Source organism: Cottoperca gobio, chromosome 19 (genome assembly GCF_900634415.1).
Source record: "Cottoperca gobio chromosome 19, fCotGob3.1, whole genome shotgun sequence".
In the NCBI taxonomy this organism is placed as follows: Eukaryota; Metazoa; Chordata; class Actinopteri; order Perciformes; family Bovichtidae; genus Cottoperca; species Cottoperca gobio.
The window spans coordinates 17,899,412-17,919,076 of record NC_041373.1 but is presented as its reverse complement, the minus strand read 5'-3'; the positions used below and the strand labels follow the sequence as shown (position 1 = coordinate 17,919,076).

The 19,665-nt window shown below is 43.9% G+C and overlaps 1 protein-coding gene across 3 annotated transcripts in view; it reads left to right on the top strand.

Annotated features, from left to right (window-relative positions):
* The window catches only part of trrap (transformation/transcription domain-associated protein), a 72,013-nt gene that overhangs the window by 36,921 nt on the left and 15,427 nt on the right, over nt 1–19,665 (top strand). For all 3 annotated transcript variants that reach the window (XM_029456022.1, XM_029456023.1, XM_029456024.1), the window contains 15 exons: nt 1,214–1,427; nt 1,600–1,779; nt 1,946–2,092; nt 2,470–2,589; nt 3,831–4,118; nt 4,504–4,641; nt 4,865–4,977; nt 5,323–5,458; nt 7,263–7,454; nt 9,230–9,425; nt 10,166–10,284; nt 10,402–10,548; nt 11,557–11,657; nt 16,366–16,567; nt 17,856–18,017. In XM_029456022.1, coding sequence (XP_029311882.1) covers nt 1,214–1,427; nt 1,600–1,779; nt 1,946–2,092; nt 2,470–2,589; nt 3,831–4,118; nt 4,504–4,641; nt 4,865–4,977; nt 5,323–5,458; nt 7,263–7,454; nt 9,230–9,425; nt 10,166–10,284; nt 10,402–10,548; nt 11,557–11,657; nt 16,366–16,567; nt 17,856–18,017 — 2,455 coding nt within the window. The remainder of the gene's footprint in view (nt 1–1,213; nt 1,428–1,599; nt 1,780–1,945; nt 2,093–2,469; nt 2,590–3,830; nt 4,119–4,503; nt 4,642–4,864; nt 4,978–5,322; nt 5,459–7,262; nt 7,455–9,229; nt 9,426–10,165; nt 10,285–10,401; nt 10,549–11,556; nt 11,658–16,365; nt 16,568–17,855; nt 18,018–19,665) is intronic.

Here is a 19,665-nt window from a genome sequence, read left to right as displayed (position 1 = left end):
TTAATGAATACACATGGAAGCTGTGAATGGACAATAGGAAGTGGCGTTGTGCAGACGCAGGTAGCGATGGAGACGGATGATGCGTCAGGGTTTTTCACAGGGCTACAGTAGTGTCAGGACTCCGCCAACGCCTGCCAGGACACCTAGCAGGTGGGGGCCAGAGGAGAGAGACCGCCCTACTGCCCTGCTATTTATCAAACATGCCATCTCTTTGTCTTTCCTTCTTACACACACACACACACACACACACACACACACACACACACACACACATTTAATCAGCCAAATGCATCCAGTATCCCTCCACCCCATCTGCTCTTCATGTCAAAAGATTTAAAATGAGCAGTAAAGCCATGATGGACAGCAAGTAATGATAATGGAATGATAAAGCAGCTGTGCCAGAACAATGTGTGATTAAGAGAATGGTGCAAATAGGGGCAATATGCAGCTGTGGCAGCTTTGCCTTTGTTGTTGCTTTTATCCCTCTTCCCTGTCTCCTTCTGTTATGTGAATCATACCCACGAGACCCATTTAGTGCAGCAGGATGATGTAGAAATGATGACATTTGTTATTTAAGTGTCTGATGCACGACGGTCGGTGCTTTGCTAACAGTGGAGTATCCACATCAAAGATACTTAATTTTGCCGAATATATTCGGTGTTAACTGCCATCCCCTCTCACTTCACAGCTGTGTAAACATGCCGGCACCTTGTGTTCGCATGTTGCTATGAAGAGGGTTTTCTTGTGCTCGTGATATGTTCAGAATCTTCTGCCATATTTGGAAATAAGCACATTTGTGTTAGCGGCGTGTGCCAGTGAGTGTTGGTCACTGTTGTTCTCCTGACATGCCGCTGAGCCCTGAGTGTCATGGTGATTGTTAGCTGTACACAAGTTACGTAGCAAAATGACGCTCCGATGCAAAGAGACATTGACACATCAGCAGCACAGACGACCATCGAGTCAGACGTCTCTAAAATATACTCTGAACAATAACTGAATATACAAAACGTAAAGAAATGTGGCTTCATCGCAGGGTGCCGGTGCTCCCAAGCTTCCTCTAGTTTCAGCTCTGGCATCAATGCTCGAAGTGGATTTAATGTTTTATAATCGACAGCATGTCGGTGTGCTGCTGTCATGAATCGTTCAAGTTGAATGGGTAAGAGCCAGCATGTGAGCGCTGTCAAATAAATGTTGTGTCCGTGGCATTATTCAGGGACGAGAGCCTTTCAGGAAGTGACATCACATCCAAGTTGGAGCCAGCCTTCCTCTCGGGGCTTCGCTGCACTCAGCCGCTGATCAGAGCAAAGTTCTTTGAGGTGTTTGACGCCTCCATGAAGCGGCGTGTCTACGAGCGGCTGCTCTACATCTGCTGCTCTCAGAACTGGGAGGCCATGGGCAGCCACTTCTGGATCAAACAGTGCATCGAGGTAAACGGAGCGCCGCCGGTGATCCGTCTCTAGGCCTTGAGAGCCTTTTGTCCCAACATTAAAAAATAATGAAGTCTTTATTTTATTTTGTTCTTTTGTCATGCACATAAGTTGTCATGTCATTTACTGTCACTGATGTGTGTGTGCGTGTGTGTGTGTGTGTGCTTGTTAGCTGCTGCTGGCAGTGTGCGAAAAAAACACCACCATCGGCACCAGCTGCCAGGGATCCATGCTGCCGTCTATCACCAACGTCATCAACCTTGCTGACAGCCATGACCGCGCCGCCTTCGCCATGGCAACGCATGTCAAGCAGGAGCCGCGTGAGAGAGAGAACAGTGAGACCAAGGAGGAGGTGGGGACACATAAACACACACACACACACACACACACACACTCTCAGACATGCTGTGTCACATAAAGTAGCACATTATGCCATTAGGAGTGTGTTACATTCTGCGGTTCTGAGAAAAAGATTAAAGCTTCTTTGCTGTGGATGTTTCTCTTCTCTCGTGCGGCAGGATGTGGAGATCGACATAGAGTTAGCACCAGGTGACCAGACGGCCATCCCCAAGACTAAGGAGCAGGCTGAGAGAGATGCAGGCAACCAACTGCACATGCTGACAAACCGCCACGACAAGTTTCTTGACTCGCTTCGGGAGGTCAAGGTAAGGTCGGCTTTTCTGGAACCAGCGTGTGCTGCAGTGTACCGAGGGGGGGGGGGGGGGATGATGTATCTCACCATTAAGTTGAATTACCCAGGGGCTACATTTAGCAATATTGGAGTGTTTGAGATATTTAACTTCATCATATATTTAAAACTCCTTTATGCTGTGCAGAAGTTTTTCACGATCCAGAAACCTGCTGTTTTTATTCCAGCTATAAAACCAGAAACTGAATTTATCAGAAACTGGAACGTCAGTAGAATGCAATTAACCACCCAGTAGGAGAGTAAATCAGCAGTACTGTTGAGTCCCGAAGACAAGGATTCAGAAGCACTGCCTTGCTGAGTCAGCAGCTGTCGTTTTGTTTCGCTCTGTGTTAGACGGGGGCACTTCTGAACGCTCTGGTCCAGCTCTGTCATATCTCCACCCCGCTGGCTGAGAGGACCTGGGTTCAGCTCTTCCCTCGCCTCTGGAAGATCCTCTCCGACAGGCAGCAGCACGTGAGTATAACTTACCGGCCACTAGTAGAGCGAGGCAGCATAGCTGTATGCTGTATGCAAACTTTGCATTTTACAGCGTGCACGCTGTACGGTTCACGCAGCATGAAGACAGATGCACGTTAATGTCTCCACTCCAAGTGTTTGTGACTCGCACATTGTCTATTTGTTTCCATTGTGTACGAACACGTCCTGTATACACTCATCAACTCCCCACTTCCTTTTCTGCATCTTACCAAGCAGACAGTGACTGTGACCTTGGCCATCCCATATCTGTCTCAAAACGTGCAATTCCACTTAACGAGGACGAATTCATTTATGCTAAATATGGAAACGAGAAAGCGGGAGACGGGAAGCTGTCAGTGAGTTTAACGAACCAGATGCATATCGAGCATTTTGAGACTTGTTGAAAGGCCTTGATTTGAAGTGATTGAGCTCTTAAACATCTGAAAGAAGCAGTCGATGGAAAGATGCTTTCAAAAACGATGATATATTTTCTTTCCCGTGGCGGGAATAGAGTCACACATTTGTCACATGTGTTTTATTCTGACGCCTGCTTTAATGCCACGATTACACCAGATCCATTTATGTTGAAAATAGAGTGATGACTGGCGCTCGGGGATTCTCTCTCTGGGGGGATTATGTGGTAATGATGGGAAAGCATATTCTTCCTAGGAAGGAATTTGATGACACATTGGCCTTCTCCACCACCAGGCTAATTAAAGTGACCATCAAGGCAGTAATTATACTATGCTGTCAACGGGCAGTGAAAATGAGTCATTACCAATACATCATTTATTCCTGAGTGTGTGTCAGTCATAATTATGGCCGTTCTGAGGGGCTGAGTGGCCCTCTGCAGTATATAATAATACAATAATAATAATTATATATCAAGTAATTAAAGCTTTACCTTAACGTGCAAGAGCTATACTCGGCATTAATTGAAAATGACGGACTGTGACTGTTGAAACTTCCTGAATGATTTACTTCTACATAAGTTCATATCAAATCTAAAGAAATGTCTCGACTCTGTAGGAAATAGAAACTAGATAACTTCCAGTGCTGCATACAATGTGTCCCTTCTCAGTCATCTGACCTCTCTTTTCCTGTTTCTTAACAGTTTTCTGTTACTGGCGGGGGGGGGGGAAGCATCATGTTGCATCCCATAAATGCAACAGAATGCCTTTATCAATACGCTAGATCAGTGCACTGTGTAGTTGATGAGCGCTCTCTCCCCTCTCCAGGCTTTGTCAGGAGAAATGAGTCCCTTCCTGTGCAGTGGCAGCCACCAGGCCCAGAGGGACTGCCAGCCCAGCGCCCTAAACTGCTTTGTCGAGGCCATGTCCCAGTGTGTTCCTCCGATTCCCATCCGCCCCTGTGTGCTGAAGTACTTGGGCAAGACGCACAACCTCTGGCTGCGCTCCACTCTAATGCTGGAGCAGCAGGCCTTCGAAAAGGGCCTCAGTCTGCACAGCAAACCCAAGCAGAGCACCGAGTTCTACGAGCAGGAGAGCATCACACCGCCGCAGCAGGTAATGCGTTTGGATTTAATCTCGGGAGTTGGAAATGTTTGCTTCTGTTCCCATTAATATTAATTACCTTGACAATGTTTACTCAATGTAATGTTTCCTCCAGGAAGCCTCAGAAACGTAGATGATCATGTGACACTGGAGGCAAAAGACTTTAAAGTGGTCCTGTTCTTTTTCCCCTTCTCCTCCCCAGTGGAGGATCTGAAGATGTATTCATCCTGTGATTCGTGTATTTGTGTCTCAGCCTCATGTTTTTAATTTGGCAAATCTTCCTCTTATCCTGTTTGAACGAGACTCATTAGCTGCTCTCGTTCAATTTACAGCTTGATCGCTGCAAATGTTTCAATTTGTTCTGCTGCCGTTCACATTTCGTTGTACTCCTCTGTAGGAGATTTTGGACTCCCTGGCAGAGCTCTACTCTCTGCTCCAAGAAGAGGACATGTGGGCCGGCCTGTGGCAGAAGAGGTGCAAGTTTCCTGAGACCGCCACGGCCATTGCCTATGAGCAGCATGGCTTCTTTGAACAGGTGAGAGAAAGCTTGAAATGAAAGTAAGGTACAGTATGTATGATCTTACTTAGTAAACATGGTTGTGTAGGATTCACCGTCCTGCACATAAACCCTGACCTCCATGATGAGCTGTACTTGCAGGTAAATGATATTGCACAGAGGTGTTTCGCATCTTGTGCCTGTTGCACTGAAAGTCTAGCCTCAGAGAACTCTCATTAAAACGTTACATGTGTCTCTTCAGGCTCAAGAAAGCTACGAGAAAGCCATGGAGAAGGCGAGAAAAGAGCATGAACGGAGCAACGTCTCGCCGGCCATCTTCCCCGAGTACCAGCTCTGGGAGGATCACTGGATACGGTGAGACTTCTTGATCCCAGAGGGCAGTCTTGTGTTACACATCCAGAGAGCCAGCAGAGCACAACACCAGTGTGGAATTCTACTTTAATTCCTTCATATATATACTGCGCACTATTGATTGTTCAAACTAGATAAAATGTATTCCATTCATCACACGAGTTATACAGCAGGGCTTCCAGAAACCACAATATTTGAAGATTGTAATGAACAAACTGAATTTCTGTATGATATGTATATTTTAAATCCATTATCCATAGCAATCAAAACAGACACACAACTCTGTGGATGAGACTTAAAGCTATTTAAAAGCATAACATCTTTCACCCCTCTTGTCTTCTTGTCCAGCTGTTCTAAGGAATTGAACCAGTGGGAACCTTTGACAGAATACGGCCAATCTAAAGGCCACTCAAACCCTTATCTCATGCTCGAGTGTGCTTGGAGGGTTTCCAATTGGGCTGCCATGAAAGAGGCTCTGGTACAGGTGAGGAGTGTGCAGTCACTATGTAAAACATGTATGGATTTCACCAACGCATGACAGAAGAGCTCTCAGGTCTCCCAAGTGCTGCAAAAACCCTCTTCTGTGGACCGTTTGACAGAAACTATAACCACAACTTCTGGTTCCATTCCTGGTTTCCGGTACAGTGCTGTATGTTAAGCACAGACCTCGTGTCAGTGTGTAGTAACTGACACCCCCTAACCCCCCCCCCCCCGGGGGTGAACGAGAGAGCTGGCAGTAAAGCGGTGGAAACGCTGCTCAGCTGTTTGCTTTGTTAATTTATTGGCCTCATGTTTCCTAAAACAAAGTGTAGAGGGGTGGCGAGTGCGTGATAGTACCTGACACATAACAAATACTTCTGCTTTGCTCTTTCAAGGGGACTTGGAACCAATCCATTGAACCGCTCTGTCCTAAGGTGACACCTAATTAAATTGTCTGGATGGCAGCACCAGCTCTGCTCTATCCCCTCCTCCATGTTTCATTCCTTCCGTCCTCTTTGTTCCCATTTCTCTTTCTTTTGTCTCTCCCTTCTCCAACTTCTCTTCTTTACTCTCTTTGGTCATTACTACCGTCTCCACTTCCCACCTTCATCTCGTCATCCCTCGTTCTACAAGCTTCGGTTTTAGCGGCTAATATTTACGACAATTGTGCGAGTGAATAATTACCCCGGCATCTGCTGCGGGGTGATTTGTTTTATGGTGGAGGAGAGGAACAAGGCTTTCAGTTGCCTGCCTGCCCACCGCTCACAAGCTCTGAGGCCAAGTCCAAATGTCCTCCCTTTCAATTAAAGCTGGCTCTTGATAAGGGCAGCCGTGTCTCCAGGATATTCATCAAGTGTCACCCCTGATAAGTGCGCTCTGACCGATAACTGTCATTTTCTCCAACATCTAAAGAGCACACACAAACACACGCCTGTGCTTCCTCATTTGCTTCTCTTCCGTCTTCTCGCGTTTAGTTTTCCCTCTCGCACACGTTTTATAAAAACAAAACAGGCGAACCTCAGGTTGGACGTAGCCGGCTCCCCTGGGCTATTGTTTGTTTAGTGTTAATGCACTCAGCGGTTTAATCAATAGCCGAGCCTTTTCCTCTCCTCCGCCTCTGTGTCCCGCTCGTCAGGTTGATTTGTCATTAGTACAAAAAGTCCTGCTGAAACCATTCAGAAAATGAATTGGAAACAACATTGTTGTGTGTTTGTGCTAAATTATGCAAAGAAAGTGTCATAGGCCCTTTCCCCTCGGATGTTTTCATTTAATTAAAAGTGCCACACTCCCAACGCAGTGAGGAGTGTGCGCTGTTCTGCTTGGCATCATACGGACAAACGTGCGGAGGAAAGCAGTAGGGCACACACACACACACCAGCTGTATATCTCTTCTGGAGAACATGTCACCAATTCCACATTTATTTAGCCGTTTGTTCTTGAATTCATCTTTTTTTCTTTTAGCTGCAATAAACCTCTACTGTGTGTCGGTGTAGTAGACATTTAACAGGTGATGCTCTGCTTATGTGGCATGGCTCAACATAGTTATAGAAATTATGAACAAGGCAAGAGGAAAATATATATATATATATATATATATATATATATATATATATATATATATATATATATATATATATGCATGTTATCCTACCAGTGTGGATTCTGCAGGAATACTGATGGCACGTGCTGAAAGAACAAGTGCAACACATTCATGCTCGTCAGATGAAAGTAAACTAAAATCAGCAGCAGTGTTCCTGTGAGTCATCGAACTCTAACCCCTTGGGAATGGACTGTGTGTGAATTTGCAGGTGGAGCTGAGCTGCCCTAAGGAGATGGCGTGGAAGGTGAACATGCACCGTGGCTACCTGGCCATCTGCCACCCAGAGGAGCAGCAGCTCAACTTCATCGAGCGGCTGGTGGAGATGGCCTCCAGCCTGGCCATCCGCGAGTGGAGGAGGTTGCCTCACATCGTTTCCCACGTGCACACGCCGCTGCTGCAGGTCAGTGCACAAAATGCATGAAGAGTTCCTCCGTTGAAAGACTCCAGACGGCATGAGTAGTGAAGGGAAGTCCGTTTATTGTGATAAGCACTTGAAGAGTTGCACGTCAAGAGATCATCGGTAGCCCAGAGACGTCGTTGAGTAACGCTGATAACGCCCTCCGTCTCCCTCTCTCACTCCCATTTGGTAAAATTGAGATAAATGATAATAAAAAATTCAAAAAGTCTTTTAAGCCGCTTTGATTCCACCACAAGAGATTACAATAGACGGGGGCAAAGATGAAAAAGAAGAAGGAGAAAATTGAAAAAAAGGTGGAGAGTGAACAGAATTGGGGGGGGAAAGAGAGCGACGAAGAAGAGAAGGGAAGAAAGAGAGTTGGTTTAGAATAGCTGTAATTACTTCCCTGCCATCAGATACCATTTGATTAAATACCTGCAGCAGAATTACATTTACATAATGAATGGGACGGTCTGAATGAAGGTTAGAAATGGGCCATCAGCTGATATTAACAGATAATTGTGAAAAAATATTGTATTGCCTAATTTATTTTGTTTTGGGGAGATTTGACTCGGGAGCGGGGGGGGTATTGGGGGGGGGGGGGGGGGTTAAGTCTTCAGTGCTGCTCTGATTCACTACATTTATCTTTTCAAAATGGGTATTTGAATTGGGTGACTACTTCCTTTTGTTGTTGGTTTGCGTGCGTGCGCTCGCATATGTGCAGTCCAATTATTTACCCTAGCCGAAGGAAAACAAGCAATTTATTCCTCCACCCAGCCAAGCGGCCCGTTGTAAATCTCCATTCCAAACTCTATATCTCACGTTCACGACTCCATGAGCCTCGGAGAATGAGAAGCCCCGACTGTGCCAACGCAGAAGGGTTCAAATACCATTTGGATCAAGTTATCATCAAATCCCAGCTCTTAGCGGTGACTGGCGATCGATGGATTATCACCCACACTATCGATTATGAGGCTCGGCATTAATATTGATTGATGAGTAGTTATAATAGAATGATTGATGATATGTTCACAAAGCGGCTTCGGGACAATCAATGAGGCTTTTTTGTTTTGTGTGCACGGAATGAGATAGAAGCCCTCGCTTATCATTTTCTCATCTTTTATTTCGGTGCCTTTTTATTGGAGCAGGTTCGCTTTTGAAGTAATGTAGAAAGACATAATGATTTTCCCTCAAATTATTTATGTGACGTAAAATAATATCGCTGGACTGTTTCTAATATAGAAATGTTTTGTGAGATCTTTATGCTCTGGAGGTTCCTCCTGATTATTCAATCCAACTGTCCTGAAGAGAAGAAATGGAAAAGTCAACAATACGAGGACGCTTTGCTTCGTCTCGCTTATGTTCAGATGTAGCCGTCCATAAAGCTCCATGTGTTGGGACGTACAGGACAGCCCCAGCATTGTCCTTTGTCTTCATATCTGTCAACATCCCAACAGTAACAGTCTTTTTCCATCAACACTACAGTGTCACTCTCACACTGTGTGTCTCTCTTGCTATTATTGTTCTCCTTGTTTCCTTCCCTTTATCTCCTTGATCCTTGTTATCCACATCTTCAGCGCCATCTTCCCACCTCGCCGGTGAACACAAAATGTTAACTGTAAACAAAAAAGTTAGCCGTTGCAAGCGTAAGGAGCATTTGGCTGCTGCTCGAGATCTGCCACCTTGCATGCGTCATTTTAAAGTTGGGAGTCAAAGGGTCAATGGAGTGCGGTCAGGACGCTCACAACACTGTATTTTCTCTTCCAATTTCCTCCCAGGCGGCACAGCAGATCATTGAGCTGCAAGAAGCGGCCCAAATTAATTCAGGGCTTCAGCCAGCTAACCTGGGCCGCAACACCAGCCTCCACGACATGAAGACTGTGGTGAAAACCTGGAGGAACCGACTGCCCATCGTTTCTGATGACCTGTCCCACTGGAGCAGCATCTTCATGTGGCGCCAGCACCACTACCAAGGTACGACACGCACTCTGACACACCCAGTACTGCCTCTAAGCTTGAGACTGGGCATATAGAAACACACGTTTATGTTCACATGTATGAGTTTTACACATTTATGTCGCTCTCATTCAGACATTTACTCAAATTGCTGCTCAGGTTTCCACTAGTTCCAGGAAGGGGTCCTCTTTGAAAGGCCACAAGTTGCAGAACCCCCTCAGGGTCTCTTTACATTTCCAAATGTCAGCTCGCGAAAGCACTCTCTCTCTCGCTGCAGGACATAAAATACACTCTGACACACACACACACACACACACACACACACACACACACACACACACACATATTTACCTTGCTCAGTGCTTTTTCCCGCAGTGACTTTGAAACCATTCACAGAGGCAGCCACTGCAAAATGTGATGTCTCAAGCAACTTGATCTCCAACTTGCACTGTGAGGCGCTGGAGTAATGACAGCACCGGTTCTGCAGCACCATATCAATAAAAAATCACTTCGTTTATACGCCAGAGCCTTCAAACTTATGTTGAAGTGAAATGGAATTTTCTTGATGAAATTCATTCCCATGGCCCATTTACTGTTCAATATGTTGAGTGTCCCCGATGCCCTCCTCTGCATTATCACAGCAGAGCTTTCAGAGGGCTAGAAGATCCCCAATGTTCACACTGCTCTCAGCGCTCCTCACTTCTTCAAATACGACACTTGTATGACGAGAATCATTTGTTTTGTCCCCCGTCCAATAGCCATCGTGACGGCGTATGAGACGAACGCGCAGCACGATCCAAACAACAACAATGCCATGTTGGGAGTTCATGCGTCGGCTTCGGCCATCATCCAGTATGGAAAGATAGGACGCAAACAGGTACTGCTTTAGCTTGTTTTAGTTTTTGCTAAGTGTGAATCATTATTTGTTTTCCTCAGATCCGTTCAACCTTTCTAATTGTGTTTGTGAAACCGCATCACGCTGTTGTCTCCCCAGGGTTTGGTGAACGTGGCTCTCGACATCCTGAGTCGTATCCATACCATCCCCACGGTGCCCATTGTGGACTGCTTCCAGAAGATCCGACAGCAGGTCAAATGTTATTTGCAGCTGGCTGGAGTCATGGGCAAGAATGAGTGCATGCAGGTAAAGTGAAATGCAAACTTCTCTCCTCTACTGCAAATTAGAGAATCGCTATTGCATTTTTATTTATTCATTTGACGTATGCACTAACTATAGATGTATATGCAAGCAAAAAAGATCATTTATATGATGTTTTACTGATGAAAACGTGCGGTCAAAGTGAGTTATATGTTAGTTATATTAAATAACTCAATGCAGGATTGTTTGGTAGAACTTGTAATTAATAAGTAATTACAAAAGTCAGTGTGTTAACGAGTGTGTTTGTCACTTTTGGTTTTATTAGCTTGTAAGGAACTCATTTAATATTTTATTAGCAACACCACTCTCTACAAAGAGCACCAATCATTCGGCTTCTGCAATCAAGTTGTATCCGTGCAACACCTCCCGTGGTAAAGCATGCATTCAGTTTGAAATAAGCGTCTACTGAAGAACAACACATTTAATGCATTTCGTGTGATTTAACGACTCGGGTTGATTTCTGTTCACGCGGTACCTGCCGGCGTAGTTAGCGGTTCTTTGTGTGGGAAAAAGTTGTGTGAGAAGTGTTTGGGGGTAACAAGGTGACAAGTTATAGCAGGGAGACTTATAAGAGAGTGTAACTCAGGAGCTTGCTCTTAAGCCCATGGAGTACTCTGATTAATAGAAGCAGTTCAGCACACCACAAGTCATTAAAAGTGCCAGTAGACACTCTTCTCTCTCTCTCTTCTATCTCATCTCCTCTGCTTCTCTCTGTCTCTCTCTCCCGCTACACATCGTTTGTCACAGCAGTACATAGGGGACATCTAATCAGAGGCTCACCATAATGGAAGTTTAGTTCCCTTACTACCTCTTTTCTTACTTCTTAATGAACACCGAGCAGACGGTTTGTTTTTCACCTGTGATTATGGCCCTGTCTAAATCAGAATGCCGCGGTATCTTTTTGGCGATTCCTCTCCCTAGCGACAGCAAAAGTTTCTTTACTGCAGTTTGGTTTGAGGTTAAACATGTGTTGTTCCCTTCCTTGTCTGTCAGGGTTTGGAGGTGATCGAGTCGACCAACCTGAAGTACTTCACCAAGGAGATGACGGCTGAGTTCTACGCTCTCAAGGGGATGTTCCTCGCTCAAATCAACAAGTATGTCCATCAGTGCGCCAGCTGTCTGCTCATTGACGACCTTTCCAGCTTTCACTTTGTAGCCAACTTTTAGATTAGCTTCTTTCATTTTTTTTTTTTATATTGTAGATTTAGATGTATTCTCTTTTTGTCCCATCAACACGGCAACACAAAGGCAACTGAACATACAGATAGAAACAGCAACTTATAGCAACACACAGATAGAAACAGCAACTTATAGCAACATACAGATAGTAACAGATACTTATAGCAACATACAGATACTTATAGCAACATACAGATACTTATAGCAACATACAGATAGAAACAGATAGTTATAGGAACATACAGATAGAAACAGATACTTATAGCAACATACAGATAGAAACAGATAGTTATAGGAACATACAGATAGAAACGGATACTTATAGCAACATACAGATAGAAACAGCAACATACAGATAGAAACAGCAACTTATAGCAACATACAGATAGAAACAGCAACATACAGATAGAAACAGCAACTTATAGCAACATACAGATAGAAACAGCAACTTATAGCAACATACAGATAGAAACAGCAACTTATAGCAACATACAGATACTTATAGCAACATACAGATACTTATAGCAACATACAGATAGAAACAGATAGTTATAGGAACATACAGATAGAAACAGATACTTATAGCAACATACAGATAGAAACAGATAGTTATAGGAACATACAGATAGAAACGGATACTTATAGCAACATACAGATAGAAACAGCAACATACAGATAGAAACAGCAACTTATAGCAACATACAGATAGAAACAGCAACATACAGATAGAAACAGCAACTTATAGCAACATACAGATAGAAACAGCAACTTATAGCAACATACAGATAGAAACAGCAACTTATAGCAACATACAGATAGAAACAGATACTCATAGCAACATACAGATAGAAACAGCAACATACAGATAGAAACAGCAACTTATAGCAACATACAGATAGAAACAGATACTTATAGCAACATACAGATAGAAACAGATACTTATAGCAACATACAGATACTTATAGCAACATACAGATAGAAACAGATACTTATAGCAACGTACAGATAGAAACAGATACTTATAGCAACGTACAGATAGAAACAGATACTTATAGCAATATACAGATAGAAACAGATACTTATAGCAACATACAGATGGAAACAGATACTTGTAGCAACATACAGATAGAAACAGATACTTGTAGCAACATACAGATGGAAACAGATACTTATAGCAACGTACAGATAGAAACAGATACTTATAGCAACATACAGATGGAAACAGATACTTATAGCAATATACAGATAGAAACAGATACTTATAGCAACATACAGATGGAAACAGATACTTGTAGCAACATACAGATAGAAACAGATACTTATAGCAACATACAGATGGAAACAGATACTTGTAGCAACATACAGATAGAAACAGATACTTGTAGCAACATACAGATGGAAACAGATACTTGTAGCAACATACAGATAGAAACAGATACTTGTAGCAACATACAGATGGAAACAGATACTTGTAGCAACATACAGATGGAAACAGATACTTGTAGCAACATACAGATAGAAACAGATACTTGTAGCAACATACAGATGGAAACAGATACTTGTAGCAACATACAGATGGAAACAGATACTTGTAGCAACATACAGATGGAAACAGATACTTGTAGCAACATACAGATAGAAACAGATACTTATAGCAACATACAGATGGAAACAGATACTTGTAGCAACATACAGATGGAAACAGATACTTGTAGCAACATACAGATAGAAACATACTTATAGCAACATACAGATGGAAACAGATACTTGTAGCAACATACAGATAGAAACAGATACTTGTAGCAACATACAGATGGAAACAGATACTTGTAGCAACATACAGATAGAAACAGATACTTGTAGCAACATACAGATGGAAACAGATACTTGTAGCAACATACAGATGGAAACAGATACTTGTAGCAACATAACATACAGATAGAAACAGATACTTGTAGCAACATACAGATGGAAACAGATACTTGTAGCAACATACAGATGGAAACAGATACTTGTAGCAACATACAGATGGAAACAGATACTTGTAGCAACATACAGATAGAAACAGATACTTATAGCAACATACAGATGGAAACAGATACTTGTAGCAACATACAGATGGAAACAGATACTTGTAGCAACATACAGATAGAAACATACTTATAGCAACATACAGATAGAAACAGATACTTATAGCAACATACAGATGGAAACAGATACTTGTAGCAACATACAGATGGAAACAGATACTTGTAGCAACATACAGATAGAAACAGATACTTATAGCAACATACAGATAGAAACAGATACTTGTAGCAACATACAGATGGAAACAGATACTTGTAGCAACATACAGATAGAAACAGATACTTGTAGCAACATACAGATGGAAACAGATACTTATAGCAACATACAGATAGAAACAGATACTTATAGCAACATACAGATGGAAACAGATACTTATAGCAACGTACAGATAGAAACAGATACTTATAGCAACATACAGATGGAAACAGATACTTATAGCAACGTACAGATAGAAACAGATACTTATAGCAACATACAGATAGAAACAGATACTTGTAGTAACATACAGATAGAAACAGTACACAAAAACTGCATGTGTGCATCCATCCCAGCTCCAAGCCGTGTCAGCTCATTGGCTCAGGCACATTGTTCAGTCCCGCTATTGCAGAGAGAACAAAACTCCTGCTGAAGTGAGCTTCCTCTCCATGCGGGTGTCCTGCATCTCCGATCAGATGGAAGTAATGTGAAGTGTTGGTTCAGGGGGCGATCGGGTATTGATATTGTGAGAGCGAGGTGTGTGATGTGCTCTGAGGGAGTGGGAAGGCTCAATCTACCCTTATCATTGTCCTCCTTTTGTTCATCATCACAGTGTCCTCAAACTGTGTCAGTGGTCCCTTAACTGTGCATGTGTGTTTTTTTATATATCTTTGTATTTAATTGGCGCTTCTTGCCTCAAGCTGACGCACCTCTGAGATTATACTACTCAGTAACCCCCGTGACGTGGCTTAGATGTGTTTGGCTGCAGGGCCAGCCTGTGGAGCACACTACTGCTCTCTCTAAGGTTGCTCATACCTACAGCCACACTCTCCCCTTCGCTCCCTTTACACCAGTCAACTTTGACGTGACATGGCGTCCTGAGGGGTGAAAGACAAATTGAGGAAGGCTTATTAAATGTATATGCAGCTCAATAATTAGCTCGAGGCAATTTGCAGGAATCTCTGCGATCAGCAGAACTTGCCTCCACCTCAGCAGGGTTTATTGCAATCATTAAGTCTCCCCTACACCGGGGAGAATTAACAGCAGAGTGGGGGTTAGGGGTTGGGAGAGTCTGTGTGTGTGTGTGTTGTCTGTGTGCATGTGCAACCACATGTGCTCAGGATTTTGGGATCATTCAATTAAACGGGTGTCAGAGATTTGACAGTCTGTTGGGTGCCTTTGCTCCTATTGAGCCGCGTAGTAGAAACTGTTAATGTACTTCAACAAAGTGACGGAGGCAACCCCATTAAGTATTACTGGAGGGTCTTTGGCTCAGACTCCCATAGCAATCAAGCTCCCATTTCTTAATCACATGCCAAAATGCCTTTTATAATAACACATTTTAATTGATTGGCTTGGGAGACATGTCACTGTAAGTAAGCGAGAGAGTCGTTTTTAAAGCACTCCTAAAATGGAGGTCCATTTGCCAATTGTGGCTCAGTCAGGCTTTTTCCTTGACATGCCCGTCTCCTGTCTTTGACTGCCTGACAGTGCGTCTCAGGGTGCCTCTTGCATCTTATTTATTAATCAAAGGCTGAAAGGTGTGTAACAATTATTCAGACTGCGTGCCAACGTGAGGTTAGAAGCCGCTTGGCGTGGTGAAAACCGCTGATGATCCAGAATATATTTCCCTGTCAGCATAAATGGCGCAGTCAAAACCTGGGTCTCCTGCCAGATTTCAGCCGTCTATTTATCGCCTGCTATGTTCTGAGTGTGACTTCTACATCGCTGTACCAGGATTTAAAGAATCCCGAGGATTCTCGAGTTTATCAGCCTGCAGATTTCTATTCGATGTATTAATGTTCTTCACGGTCAGTGACTTGTATACAGATAAATATAGCCATTACACTGAGGGTTTCTTTTACCTCGCTCTGTCATTTCTGATAACATTGGAAGAAGTTAAGCTCATATGTCACCCAGTACACACGGATTGATCTGCGCAGTATGATGAGGTTGGGTTTAACTCACTGAACCCTCTGTGACATTAATTCATGCCGGGTTAAATGCTTACTCTGTAAAGCCGAGAGGAAAGGCCTTGAAGTTTAGAGAAAATGAAATATGGCGCTTATTGATGTGTAGTACATAATTCAGAATGTGATCATCATAATCTGTTTCTCCCACACTCCATCTTTCTCCTCTTCCATCCATCTCTTCCAACCCTCCGCCCTCTCTTCAGCGTCCCTCCCTGCTTTGTATCTCTTTTTTCTTTCTGACTTCCCTTCCACTCAATCCTACTTTGTCTCCTTCACCGCCAGCTACCTCCCTTTGCTCACTTGCCCTTCACTTGTCTGTCCATCACTCTCTTAACGCTTTTCACCGTTTCCTCCCTTCTTGTTCCAGGTCAGAGGAGGCCAACAAGGCCTTTTCAGCGGCAGTCCAGATGCACGATGTCCTGGTGAAGGCCTGGGCCATGTGGGGTGACTACCTGGAGAACATCTTCGTCAAGGACCGCCAGCTCCACCTGGGGGTCTCCGCCATTACCTGCTACCTCCACGCCTGCCGCCACCAAAACGAGAGCAAGTCCCGCAAATACCTAGCAAAGGTGATAAGAGGACTGGGAAGGGGGGCAAAATGTGAAGACTGATTGTGAAACAACATAATCCCTGGTGTTTACCTCTTTGTCCTGAGAATGTTTGGGTGTAGCCAGTCGCCTCAATCCGCCCTTTCTTCAGGATACGGGCACTTTCAATTCCCTAGTTCCCCGACCCCATCAAACCTGCACATTATTGTTGCTGATGAGAAGAAAGACACTATGTGTTACCCTCCTCAGGCTCTGCCACAGGTACAGGAAGAGAGTAGTGATTTGATAGATTACAGTCCAGCGGTAGACGGTGTGGATGGGTTCCCACGGCAGATCGATGGTGGAGTGAAGGCGATCCTCTGGCACGAGGGTTCACAGACTAATGGCCTCCCCTGATACTCCAATCTCATGACTCTTTACAGGGACTGACCTTTCTCTAACAGTCAGACCCATGCTTCCATACTTACCAGTTGATTAAGCCCTGTGTGGGAGGTAAAGAGGTGGACTCCTCGCTAACGAGCATCCCACCTTCCTACACAGACAAACCCCAACTCCATACAGTCATTCAGAGGTCAGCAATGAAAGACCTCTAGTTGCTCTTATAGCAGGTAAAACCTGCTGTTATCCGCCGTACTGCAGGTGAGGTGGTTCTCAACATGTAATCAGAAAGACAGCACAGAATGTAAGGAAAGGACGGCACATTCTTGGTACGTCTTTGCTTCATTGAAACCCTTTAACACACTGAATCTTCTTTCATTATTTATTGAAGAGCTGGAGAGATTGTTAAAATACTGCCTGCTGGGTCTGTGCTTTCAAAGAGCCACATTAGAGTCAGATTAGAGCGACTCATCCTGAGAGCAAAATACCAGCTACGTCTGTGTGTCAGGCGTGATAAATAATAAATATGGGCTTGTCACGTCCAGTGATGGCATTAGGCATCACTATCATTATCTGTTCTAATAATGGCTGCTACCAGCTTCACATTTACAATTAGATGTTTTTTCTTGTGACCCGGTTGGCAGCGCTTAGTTCTGACGGGTGAAGTGAGATGACCAGTCATTATCAGTAATCATGCGCAATATGTGTACCCCAGGTGGGCTCGCTGAAGAGAGCCTGGGGGGGGGGGTTGAGTGGAGTAAATGTCTTCATCATGATGTAGACGCACGAGCGCACCACGGGAGGAGAGATCACATCCACATTGGCTTTGATCTGGTTCACGATGGAGACTTCACCTCTTGCTAACTTGGTGTCATCGTCATTTGTTTCTTCCTTCTTCCTCACATTTCTCGTGTTTTTGTTTCACGTGCAGGTGTTGTGGCTGCTCAGCTTCGATGACAAGAACACGCTGGCCGACGCTGTGGACAAGTACTGCATCGGAGTCCCGCCTATCCAGTGGTTGGCATGGATACCGCAGCTCCTGACCTGCCTGGTTGGTTCAGAAGGCAAACCTCTGCTCAACTTAATCAGCCAGGTGAGGCTTTTTTACAAAACCCTCCAATCTCAAAGCTCGATCTAGATCGCTGTTGAGCTTCAGCCAACGATATCGATGAAAACACACGCCGGCAACAACAACAAGCTTTGTCAAATAATCCAAACAGAACTTGCTTTTTCATTTTGTCTTCACCTCCATGCCTGGATGTCTGCTCCATCCATCAGTCATTCAAATTTATTTTTCTCTCTTGGCTTCTTTCATCCATGTGGGGGGGGGGGGGGGCACATCTGGCTGGTGTATGTGCATTAGTGCTCATGCACGTCTTTCTAATCAAGATAAATTAACTGCATTCACGCCAAAGTGGCCTCTCCTGCTTCCTATTTACCAAATTAAGCATTCAGATTCGCTGTCCCCTTTTAACAGCGATTTATTGGCTTTCATCAGTCCCCTGGTGAATTGGTTTTTAAATTATTTGTTCAAGAAATGATTATAAAGTTAATATCGTACGCATCCGCACTGCAGGAACAGAGCTAGTAATTAAACCGAGGACTAATTTGCTTTGCTTAATGGAGTATTATTTCCGCACAATTTGAAGAGGGTGATCTTCAAAGAGTAGTCTGCTATAACAAACAGCCGTCCTCTCAGCAGAGCAGGAGAATTGTATAGAGGATATGAGAGAGAGGGTGGAGGAGGGTGGAGGAAGGGTGGAGGGAAGACGAGGGAGAGACGAGGGAGAGACGGGGTTTTAGAATACAAGTGGGCCGTGTGAGAGATTGATGTTCAGGCTGCATAATATATTGTTTTTATTGTTCTCGCTATGTCAACGTGCGCGATAAACACTCCGTGAAAGATTGCGATATTGCACTCAGGGATTTCTTTGAGTTAGCAAATGGCACTTTAAATTATTTATATTTTTGGGCGCCTTTTGTGTTCGGTTCAACGACATTATCGCATATTTTCCCCATATCGTGCAGCTCTAGTTGATGTAGTGTCATACAAAGATGAGCAAAGTGATGGTTACTTTGAGAATCCGTTCTACTTTCTAGCATTCAGAGAAAGAGGAAACATCTGCTGGTTTAATGCAAGTTAGTGTTGAAATAAATGATGTCATCGGTAGAAACACGCTGAATCATTTGCAATTATGTTGGATATTTCTATAACTCATTAATCTCCATCTAGAGGACATTTAAACAGGACACACAGTTGTTACAAGGCTCAAAGTTGCGACGTCTTAGATACAGTACCTGCCTTTTGCGTGTATATGAATGGAAGTCAATGGGTGAGTGTAGAGATTTAGCTTCTTTGGAGCTCCGGTCCTTCCTCTGGTCTGCCTCGTCGCCCTGTAATGAGTTGAGGGTAAAAGGTTGACACCTTCTTCCTTCATCCCATTTTTTATGTAGCGAGAGAGCCACATTTTAATGCATGGCAGGCTTTGTCTCTGCCACTCGCCTGAATTATTTAGAGTTTCTCTATGGCGGCGGGATGTTTTAAAAAAACGTATGTTGAAATATTGATGAAGGTGAGAAGAAGAGCGCCTGGGGGCAGGCGGGAAGATGAATCAGAAGTTAACATAGCATCTCAACACCCCTCCCCTCACTCCTTGTCTACCACTCGCCCTCTTCCCCTCAGCAGCGCCAAAATATGACATTTCTAATCTTCCCATTAGCGGGCTCGACTGTGGTACTTC